Source organism: Aythya marila, assembly GCF_965140915.1.
Source record: "Aythya marila genome assembly, chromosome: 1".
Classification (NCBI taxonomy): domain Eukaryota; kingdom Metazoa; phylum Chordata; class Aves; order Anseriformes; family Anatidae; genus Aythya; species Aythya marila.
In genome coordinates, this window is record NC_139042.1 from 139,598,472 (window position 1) to 139,610,580 (window position 12,109).

The window sequence follows — 12,109 nt, forward strand, 5'->3', positions numbered from 1 at the left end:
TCCCTCTGTTTCTGAGGGCTAGCTTCCCATTTGTTCATGCACCTATAAAATCCTGGGGATATGTGGAAGACAGAATATTTTAAAAAAATTTTTATTTTGTTAAAATTTGTACTGTGATCCACAACTTTTCATAGCATTAGGGTGAAACAAAACAAAACAAAACAAAACAAAACACAGATTGATGTTATCTTTGTTGAGAAAGAAACTATAGGGGCAAACAAACTAAGGTAATGATCAGAAGCCCTTGTTCTTTGGCACCCCTGCAGGTGCAAGTCACACCCAACAGTGGCACCAGGAGAGACAAAGTGATGACATTTTCTTGTTTTTCTATCCCAGCAATCTTTGCCAGAATGAATAGCATGTATGCAGCATCCAGTACACACTGAGAAGCTTTGTGACAGACTGACTCATATTTAAAATCCTGTGAAGCACCTGACAGGGCTAATCTTCTGCACCACACCCTGATGCAGAGCTGCATCTTCGAGGAACAATCAAGCCCTTTGCAGAAAGGCCATTCATACAGGGTATCAACATTCGACAAAAGGTCAGATCTGAAAGCCTGGAATGCTCTGATGAACTGTCTCAAACTCTCTTGCTACTCTGGGGTGTGGAAAACAACATGCTGCCCACATAGTCCTTTTTACATGGATCTTCTATAAATTATTTTATAATTTTTCATCATTTAATAATAGTAAGTGAATTTTTCCAAATATGCTCCAGACCCTGATCTTTCAGGATCTTTCCTTCCATCATTCCCACTAAACATAAGACATATACGCAAACACGTGAAACTTCTAATATTTTAGTTTGTTCTTATATAAAGCTGAGATGCAGGTATTCTTAGGAAATCACTTTTAAAGGGAAATATCAGTTAAAAGTTAGTTTTATATTATTAAATAACTGTTTTTTGTTTTGTTTTATTTTATTTTATTTTTTTTAAATAATGTGGAGGTGAGTGTATACAGTCCTTTCTCAACAAGTGAGGTTCTAGGTGAAGTAGTTTTTTTCTCTAAATGTGCTGTGTATAATATGGAACTGAGATTGCAAAACAGGTGCAGCTTTTGCTTATCCAGACATGTAAGGGCTTGATAAACCAGATTTGCTCAGTCATTTCACCTGCAGGTTTAATGTTTTCACAGGTAGATCACTTAACACAAAACACCTCCCAAGTCTTTAGAGGAAACATAACTGCTGACAAAATTCTGTCCTCTGACACTTACTATTATTACATAATTGACTATCCCAAACATCAGGAAAGCCTCCCAACAGACAGTCAGCTCCTGGTGTAAGAAGTGGGGGTGGGATCACAACAGAAGTTACTCAAAATATGGGGAACTGGCTTCAAAGTTTCTTCTTCAAATAGATGGGCTACAGGTGGGTCTGCACGTATTTACACAGTATCACTGTCTGGAAGCACAGTTCAGTCCTCCTTATCTCCCATTACTTCATGTCTGCACAGTAGTTTGAAGATACAATGTTATGGAAATGCTAAGTATTTGACTGATCACCTGCTACCAGAAACTGACTGAATTGGCTATACAGCATGAAATACTCTTTTTATTATCCTGAAAAATAGGATATCTTCTCAGTCAAGAAGGCAGGGCCAGCACGTTCAATTTAAGGTTATCACAGGAGTTGCAATTACATCTTCACTTTGACACAGGGACAGAACCAAAAGCACAATCACTGAAAGAAAGCATGATCCTATGCTGAGCAAACTGAAGTGCTGAATTAATCAGCAGCATGTGATCATTCTGCTTATCGTTATTTTCCTACTTTGTTAATTTTCCCTTACCTGAAAGTCAGGAGCCCGAATGCCTCTAGAGGGTTAGAAAATCTCCATCTCCTCATGACAGAATACATTTCTGATACAGTTGTTCGATCCCAACTGGGTGCACTGCCCAGTACCAGAGGAAGAGAGCAATTTTGATTATTGCAGTAGTAACGATAAAACCATAAGATTCTTCTCTGTTGCTCTGAGAGTCTGGAAGAGAAGATTAGAAATTCAGTTTGAAATTAAAACCACCTGGAGCTTTGTGTAGCAACAAACTTTATTGTACTGGGGGACCAAGTCTTACAGAATACTGCTTTTCGGCTAAGTACATGTTTTCCTTGGGGTAGGGTATCATTTTCTGCAGACCAGCTTTTATAAGAAAAGTGATACTTATACTCTGGATCTGTCAGCCTTGGGTCATATAAAAATGAAGTGTCAAAAGACACACATGTATGGATATTTCCCTTTCCAAGCACTCTCATTTTTCTTCTCCACTCTGTTGTTGGTGTTTGTTCATTTTAACTGGGATTTTCTGACAAAGAAGGTGCAGTTTTCACTGGATAAATTATTGTTACCTCCATCTGCTACACATCATCTCTAATTAAGTAGTGTAACAACTACACATACAGCACTCCTAGTCATAGCTTTCATTCTTGCTCTTCCTTGGTCTTCCTTTGACTAACACAGACTTGTCTATTTCTAGCATATTTGCAATAAAAATGGGGCTTAGGTACATCCATGCACGTACCCAGGAACATGACAGCACATGCATTCACGCACACACGCAGTGTGATCACACCTAATTTTAGCATGAGCTTGCAGAATGGTAGGAAAGCTCCCAATGGCTTCTGTTTGCAAGGCCTAGCATGCTGTTTCTCTGTACTTATGAAAAAAGGATGCAATACAGAATTCCACACAGAGATATGAGATGGCTGAATAACAATGATAAAACAGCTAGATAATACACAATATTTTACCATAATATCTGATTCAAAATAATAAATCCTAGGTCCTAGTATCATCAAAAAATAGAAGAATAAATCCCCCGTGAGAAACAAGCCAAGACAATGTCCTAAATTTGATATCAGAGCAAAGCTCTGAAAGTGCAAAATGGTCTCCAGTTGACAGAAATCATTACCGAAGCCAAGACAAACATCAGTATTCTTGGTCATAGTTGATATGAACGGTGATCATCTACTCAGTAAGATAACTTAAATATGACCTTAAGCTGATCTGGATATTTCAGAGCAAGGTGTAAGAATCTTTGTAGAAGGTAGTAAGCAAATAGTTTATTTCCAGTCAAGTATTTCATTATTTGAATGTGTATAAACTGGGTTCAAAATCCAAGCATTTCCATACCTGTCAATATCTTCCTCCTCCTATTTGCAATGATTTGGGGGCATTCTTAGCAAAAATAAGTATCATTGTCCTTCTCAAATTCTCAAGACTGCGGCTTTCACAGCTTAGAGCAATGAGCTCCTTTGTGGTTCTATTTTCACCAAGCAACTTTTCTTTTTTTACAGTTTTAAATTGCCAAATATTTGGAACAGAGAGTGATAGAACAGAACAGAGGTGGTTTTTTTTTTGTTTGTTTGTTTGTTTGTTTTTTTAATGCCACAGGAATGTTTATTCCTTTCCTTTAGGAGAAATATATGTATGAAGAAAAAGAAGAACATACCCCTATGATAAAAATTCTGTCATGTCTTTTAGCGACCATTTCGAGAAAAGTATCATTTTAGCAGTCATTTTAAGAAACTGCATCAGAATTCACAGCATATCTATTTTGACAACAGATAGATGTTTCTCTCTGTGAAGAAGTCACACAGAAAAAGAGATAAAAGTAGGCCTAAGACTTTATTGCCATCTTGTTTTCTTTTGCATTCAGACGGTTTTCTGCAGGACGGTTTTGCTAAAGGACCCATTTTATACGCTGACTTTAAGCAGAGACTGAAGCTTTCAAACAGCATCCTCCAAACTAGACAATCTGTTGTTCAGATTAAAGCAGCTAAAGCCTCCACTGAATTTACAAAGGGAGATAAGAAATCAGTTGTTGTATTAGGTTTTCTAAATATTACATTTCTCCCTTTGACTTTGCTTTAGAGGCAATGCCATTTTCTCTTGCCATGTTTCTACAAGAAATTAGATTAACATATTTTAAAAATTAGATTAACATATTTTAAAGATTCAAGATGAAACTAAAGGTTAGGGTGTTTTTATTTATTTATTTATTTATTTTAATTTTGAGATTTTCATTTCATTTTCTTAGTTATACTAAAAGTTCACATATACATGTGATGCGACATTTAAGATATGTGGTAAAATTATTCTGCGTACATATAACATCTGCAGATTGTTATGCTACTAAGGCTGTTTTTTTGTCTAAAATGGGTTAAGATATAATAAACCCTATTCACTGATAAAAATGCAGTTCATTGAGCTTTTTCTTTTAACATCATTACGTCTATCCTTCCCTCTATATAGCAGGTATTTTAAAATATATAGTCTTCTGCTCAACATAAAGGAAAATATAGAAGAAAAAAATCTTACTTAAAACCTAAATAATTCAGTAGTTTTCATATTTTTTTTTGATAATTTTTCTTAATCCTTTTAACTAAATGAAGGAAAAGCTTCTGTGGAAAATTTGTTAGCTGGTGTTAATTATCACTTATTTTGTGGAGAAATGGCAAGAAATAGTTTAAATGCTTCTGAGTGCTCTGAACATTCATGTGCAGTCCTAGAAAAGAACAAGACAAAATAGCAAAAAGAGAGTCAGAAAAGCAAAACAAAGTTAGAAAATTCAAATTTCTGTCCCCCAGTTCCATTTTGCACTTTCTCTTCTGTGGGCAGACTAGTGAAGTGTGCAGTATTACTGCCTTTTTTTTTTAGACCTGTACTATCTACCAGGCTCTAAGTAGCTATTTTTAATCGAAATTCACAGTCTTGTTATGACTGGTAGGCAAAGTAGAGTCTTATTAGACAAGTGGCAAAAACGAAAAGAAAAAGGGAAGCTGAAACAGTAGAAAAAGTATAAGGAAAATGATGAATGAAGGAAAGAAAGATGGCAGAAATAAGACTGTCATCTTCCTGGTTTCAGACCAGTCTGATCCTTCCAGTGGGAGCCACTGTGCACAAGCAGGTTGTACCACATTTGAAGTGCAGCCATTGTCCCAGATGGCTAGTTTTCTGGGGGGTTGTGTTTCCACCACAGTAATCCTAAAAGAAATCAAAGGCTCACATCTCAATTGTTTTCAGAATTCAGCCAAAGTGGCTGGCAGTGACTAATTAACTCTCTTAGTCCATCCCCCTGCCCCTCATGTGGTTTGGTGGTGACACCAAAGATCACATAATTTAGGGCCATGAGCAGCACAAGAGCCATATGTTGAGGTTCACTTCCTTAATTTCCACTGACACCCTCAAGTGACCCATCACTAATCAACATCCAAAAGATGCTGGCCGCAGGGACCAGCATTCTGAGAGCTAACTACCAGAGAGACAAGGGTTTGAGAGTCAGCTGTTGTGAAGACCATATGCCTCAAACAGCAACTGGGGAGACCCGTGTGTGTGTAATAGGAAGCGGTCCAAACACCATCAAGCAGAATATGGCTGTGAACTTGAGGGCTTTTATGTCTGGTCATCAACAGCTGGGGAAAGAGGGAAGATCTGGAGCCAGCTACTAAATAAAATGAGCTCAACTTCTGGAGCAATTGATATTTTAATGCTGAAGATTTAGATATAAATATGTATGTTCATGGATATATTCTACTGGCAGACTTTGATCCTGATCACGCAGAGTGGAAGAACAGAATCACACTCTGTGCTGTCCACTTTTGTGAGAGTTCTGTGTCTTTGTGTATGTGCTGGGAAGGCACCGTCTTGTGTCTGGGCTGATTTGTGTGGTCAGATATTTGTACTGTGTGTGCCTACCAGGAAAAAGCACTCCATCTCTCTAATGGCTGAGCCTGGGGACACCAAGCCCTGGCCACGTTGCATCCACAGTGCTATTGGTTTGACAGCCTGTAACAAGGACAACCATGCAGTTGTCTGGTTTTAGCCATTTTCTCCTTTCTCTACCACACGGTTTAGAACTTTTTCTGTCCATTCACTTATTCCCTCTGCTTTCAGTACAATGACTAAAAGGACAGCCTGTGAGAGGTTTCTTGTGTCTTCCATCCACAGACACCTTTTTATTTTAAATTAATATCTGAGACTTATAGGCCTGAAACATCATAAAATATGTTGTTACTGAAACGTTACCTAGATTTCTCCTTTTTTCTTGACACATGAAGGAAGGAAGAGAACCTGAGATTTCATGGTAATAATGTGGTTGGATACAAATATATTTTAAAAAAACTTTAATAAAACTATCTTGACTAAGGAAGGTAAAAAGAATGCTTCTGATATTGGTACAACAGAAAATTGTAGGCTGTCAGATTCCTCTGGACCAGAAATCACTTAATAAACATAGACCTTCTTTATTCAAACCCCCAAGTATGCCACCCTTCACCCTGATGATACATTTGGTAGATCATCTTGACCACAAGATGGGATAACTGAAAACAAGCTGTGGGAAAAGCCAGGACTACCATTCTTTTTCCTCCAAGGATGTTATTGAACTTACTGAAATCTTAGCAGCAGCCACTTGAATCTGTCTTCTGCAAACTTCCCAGCTGGAAAAAAGAAGCATTCACGCCTCCTATAAGTATTACCACCTCTAATGAACTTCTAAATAATTTAATGAATAATAAAGCGTACTGTATGTTACAGTGTAACCCTCTGTAACAGCAACTCCTAGGAAAGCATATGAGTGAAGGAAGCTATAGATGGTTATATAAATACAATAAAGCCAGGAGACAAAATATATATATATATATATAAGGCATTTCAAAATGACATGGTTTCCTTTAAAACCTGAGAAACATCATCACGGACCAGATCACTGGTCTATCTCTCACCCAGTATTTTGCCTCTGACAGTGGCAATCTGAGATGCAATTTAGGCAGGGCATGCCAGCCTGGCCACTTTTGGGGGTTTCTTCCCTTCATATTCCCAGAGAATCCAAAATTGTTGTGCTAGGGATGTTATAGTCTCTACCCTTGCTTCATCTTTGTAATATCTCCTTATGAACCTGTCCACGAATCTGTGGACAGCCTTTATGAATCTGATGGCATTGTCTACCTGCCCAGCATTGTGCCAGTAGATTTTAGAGGTTCACCACTGACTGCTTGAAGTGTTCTTCCATTTATTAACAATAGATCTACTTCTGCCATGGGATATCCCTAGCTTGAATATTGTACCTTTATTTCTTTCCTTGTTTTTTTTTTTTTTTTTTTTTTTTTCTTCCTTGTCCACTATCATCATGATTTTGGAAATAGTAAACACACCACTCTCTCAGCCTTCTCCTCTCTACATAAGAAGTCTCAGATTTTTTAGCTTTTAGCTTCTCCTGATTAGGCTACTACTTCATCCCTTCAAACATGTTACCCTTCTCTACCTTTTCCAGTTCTCCTGTGTCCTTCCTGAGTTGTAGATGCAAGAACTACACAGCATACTCAAAACACTGCCTTTCAAGGTTTTAGACAGCAGTGAAATGACATACATTGGCTTCTCCTCTACACCCTTCTTGATGACACCTAGTATTTTGTTAGCGTTTTCGGTTGCTGCTGCACATTGTACTCATGAGTTCAGGGAAATAGCAGCAGTAATTCAAAGATGTATTTTCTGTGACGTAGATGCAGGTTTTGAATTCAGTGTAATGTACAGATTTCCTAGATAATTTTTCCTTAAATATATCCTTTTAAATTTACCCACACTGAAACTCACTTGCCATATTTTTGCCTCCTTATTTTTGTAAGGCCCTTTTGGATGTCTCCTCCATGACACAGCTTCTATCTGGCAGAGCTTAGTACCATCTGCAGAGTTGGAGATTTCACCATACACTTCCTTCTCCACATCATCAGTGGAGATACTGAATAAAATTGGTCCCAGCCTTGAGTATGGAAGGACTCTACTGCTGATTATCTATTCTGAAAAGCCATTAAATGTCCAAACTGGTCTTTAACCAGTTTTACTCTATACCCATGAACACTTTCTTTAACAATCTGATATGGAACCTCACTAAAGTGCTTTGAACATCCAAATACTTTATGTTCACCAAATCCCCCAAATCCACGAACCCTCTGATAACCTTCTAGAATAGCAGCAATAGGTTGGTGAGGCAGGTTTCTGTTTACAAAAGCTTCATTGGCTCTTTGCTGACAGATTTCTCCATGCTTAGCTAAATGCTTAATGATCTTACTTCTTCTCACAGAAACCACCATTTTACTACAAACAGAGGTCAGATGCATTGACTTGAAGTACCCCAAATCATTTCTAGAGTACCTTTTGCAGGTGGGAATCATGCAGACAACTTGCAAGTGCCTTAGCACAGTGGCCATTTATGATAAAATACTGTCCTCCCATTCATATTAGAAATAAAATAATAACCAGACCACAGACCCCATGAGTAATAAAAATAACTTTATGTTATATTCTGTCTTTTTAAAAGATGAAGCAAACATTAAATACACTTTTTTTTTTTTTAATTAAAAAAAAAAAAAGGAAATCAACATAATCGACCTAGAAAAATCTTCTTAACAGATATATCACAAAGAGAGCTAGACTGGCTTTAAGTTATTTAGTTATTGTAAAACTAATGTATCTTTTGAACTTCGATGAAAGATTAATTTACATAATTAACTGTGACTGGTATAATGACTTTCCATAACTATTTATGTTCTTAATGCCACTTGGATTATATCTAAAATTATTTTATATAGTACATCATCCTAATTGCTTATATAACCTGAGCATATTTATCTTCTTCAATATACACAGCGCATTTGTTTTTATTTGTCTTCTGTTTAAAGCTAAACTTTGTATACTTCTTTCCTTGTTTAAAAAAACAAAAAACTAATAAGTGTTGTTTTAATGATTATATGCTATTACTATAGCTTATTAGTCTGAGCAAGTTGTCGATAGAGAATACTGATTTTCATCTAATCTAAAGGTTTTCATTCTAATACTGTTATAGACTTACCACATCACTTGAAAACCTTCTGAATCAAAAGTTGGTTTCTCCCCTCAAATACATGAAAAGATATAATGATAGAGAGGTAAAAACAACCCTTTTCTAAAACAGTAAAGTACACTGCCACTTCCAGGGGCTTATTTAGGCTTTGCTGTCATCTGTTCTCTCATTTAGAGGTGCTACTTCTCAAATCAATCACCCTTTGCTCCTTCAGAGAAAAAAAAAAGTTTTTAAAGAAGTGGACTCATTTAATTGTGATCGATAGAATAAGTACTTCAAGCAAAGATTCAGCAGAACTAGTTGGGTACAACTTACAGCAAGAGAGACTGTGCCTGTGAAAGTCTTGCAATATGCTTCAGGCACTCCTTGGTTGGCTCTTCAAGATCTTTTTTCTCTTCAGGTTCAGGTTTAATGAACTCCAAATTAGTTTCTGGAAAGTCAATCTTTATTTAAAAAAAATAATAAAAAAAGACAAAAAAGATAGAAGTCCTCTTAGCAATATGTATTCTCAGATACATCTGTTAATAAATGTCATCCTGGATTTGTACAGGAAGCATACAAAATATGAGAGAAGAGGAGGTAACTCTCTGAGGATGTTCACTGCAAGTAATACTCTACTTAGAGAAGTTGGTGATATACCCAGCCCACAAAAATCAGTGGGAGCTTTGTCTCAGACATTCTTGAGAGAATTTAATCCACTGTATTTATTAGAACTGCATGTACTCAAGGCTGAAGTTGTTTTTTCCTTCCTTCCTCCCTTTCCTCGTTTTTCATGAGATAGGTCTTAAATGAAAAGCATCCATTAGATATTTTTTTTTTTTCAAAAAAAAAAAAAAAAAAAAAAAAACAGGAATAATTCTGATATGCAGTTTAAGAGCTTAAAAGATGGGAATCAGATTCCTGATATCAGTTCCTGATGCTCAATTTCATATACGTTGTATAGTATCTACCATTATTTCATTCTTTGCACTTTCACATGGGCATCTGAAATTTAGGAAAATGTTTTTAAGATACAGAGAAAGAAAACATTCCACCAAAATTATGAATCTTGAGGTCACGGTAATCTGAAAATGTAGGTTGTTCCTTAAAATCCAGTTCAATTTGCACATCCTATTTTGGTTTGCTCACATCGTAATCTCTTATCCTATACATTTTCTATATGCATATAAAATAGATATGCATCACTCTTCTAAAGGCTAACAAAGTTATTCCCTACAAAATGTAAGCATCATGTTGGCCACATCAGAAAAGCAATCTTTATGGCAGTACTTCCAGTATGTTCACAAATCACGATACTGTCACTTATATGGCAATAACTGAGAAGAGCATGGGGAAATGAGAGACTCTCCTTTCCTGTTCCTTCCAGCAGAGAAAGATTATAACACAGTAGCCATTTACTGTCTGGGCTTCCTTTATTATTAAGAGAGAGAGAGCTGTTCTAAGTCATCTTCTTGGCTCGAACTCCTCAGACTAGAAAATCCCTATTTGCTTGTCTATTAAAAATAGGGTATTCTTAGACCAGATTAATTTATCTGTATTATCTGTTCTTTTACATGTCATTTGCTAATAGTCATTTCAGCTTTTTTAATACAGAAAGCAATTGGCTTTGCCCTCAAAGTATCCACTTGCTAATTTAACTTGGAAAGGTGACAAAACTACCAGGCATTTTGCATTTTCAATACTGGGAGCACCATTCTGCCAGAGTTTGTGGGTTCTCAACATGTAGTTATGGAGGGAGAGCTCTACTGCCATTTGTTGACAATTTGCTTGTAGATGCTTCCTTTACAGCTCCTTCACACTAATTGCAAGCTGTATTTTACACTTATAATTGCACACAGTTCAGCAGTACCCAGAACTAAAGTTCAGATTTGAAAAGCCATCTGCAAGTCATGTAACTAGTCAGCAATTTTTGTCAAAAGTATTTTTGGAACTAAAATCATATTAATAAAAAATTACTGCATGAAAATCTTCCGTAGCTCTCAGAGGTGTCATTCTATATACAAATTATCATACATATTTGCCACTGTGCAGCATTATACTTTTCATCCACTATGATTAACATGCCCTCTCTGAGTAGCTATAGTAGAAATAGGATTTCTAATTTGTGTGGTCTTTTTTTTTTTTTTTTTTTTTTAAAGTATGTTGGAAATGAACTTTTCTTAGTTTTTTCATTTTCTTACCTGCAAAGTTACTGAAGTTGGTATATCAGTACTGCAGATGCCTGGCGTAATCATTGATGCTGGAAGTATGCTGTCCAACTTCATGCTAAGAAGCACAGTTCCATGGATGAGCCGCCTGCAATGGACACAGACAGAAATACTGCCTCAGTACTGGAGGTGACTGGGTTTATTGAAATCACATCTAAAAATACAGAAATGGACAGCTTAAAGGACAAGTGAAAGGATAACAAACCTTTCATCTTTATGTGGTTAGTACAAATCTGGTCAAGATCAGTAATGTTTGTACACTGGTGGCCTGTCTGCCATAATGCTATCTATTTAGTTGCAGGGATTGTGGCACAAATCAAGCTGATGAGAAATTCCAGATCAGCTCTGTACTTTACCATTGACTTCCTGTGTGACAGGGGTTGTCATTGAAGCTAGGTATAAAATGAGGATAACATCATATTCCTATCTCAGTATTTCATTTTGGGAATATGGTAGAGACTGTGAAGTGTCAACATACTATATAAGGTGGAGGGAGTGGAGAGCAGCATTCATTTAATTCCACAGAGAGAAGAAACTCATGACAATCTACTGTGACCAGAATGAATCGTGCTAATTTTATCAGTCAAAATGTGTAAATGGCCAGTAGTACAGCTTCAGCATTCAATGATCTGGAAGGAATTTGAATGGGATGGTTTGTACCACATGCACATTTGTTTTTTGGATAGATGAAAGATTATGGTCTGAAGTACCTATCTGAGCACTACGCACACGATAAAGCCCTGTCAGAAACAGGCATGCATGTAGTCTGCAAGTAAGAAAAACAGCATGATTTGGCAGGTCAACACAATTCATTCCAGAAAACCTGAATAAAATCAGAAAGTTCTGGTATCAATTCTAATTATGACTAATCTGCTCAAATTAAGAACGTAGTACCTGGATACCATACTATATAGTACACCAGACTTACCCTTTAATTTGTATATATCTTAATGGTTAGTTAGGATAAATTCAGAATTTTGATATGCTGAACATCTCTTTTTTCACTGGCAAATTTTATTACTATTATTCCAATCACTGCTCAGTCAATGAAACTGTGATAGA

The 12,109-nt window shown here is 36.6% G+C and overlaps 1 protein-coding gene across 1 annotated transcript in view; it reads right to left on the reverse strand.

Annotated features, from left to right (window-relative positions):
• The window catches only part of PIK3C2G (phosphatidylinositol-4-phosphate 3-kinase catalytic subunit type 2 gamma), a 211,214-nt gene that overhangs the window by 123,689 nt on the left and 75,416 nt on the right, over positions 1–12,109 (reverse strand). Inside the window, exons 14-16 of the mRNA XM_082751635.1 lie at positions 11,021–11,135; positions 9,156–9,283; positions 1,796–1,984 (exon numbers count right to left, since the gene is read on the reverse strand). Of these exons, the coding sequence (XP_082607761.1) occupies positions 1,796–1,984; positions 9,156–9,283; positions 11,021–11,135 (432 nt within the window). The remainder of the gene's footprint in view (positions 1–1,795; positions 1,985–9,155; positions 9,284–11,020; positions 11,136–12,109) is intronic.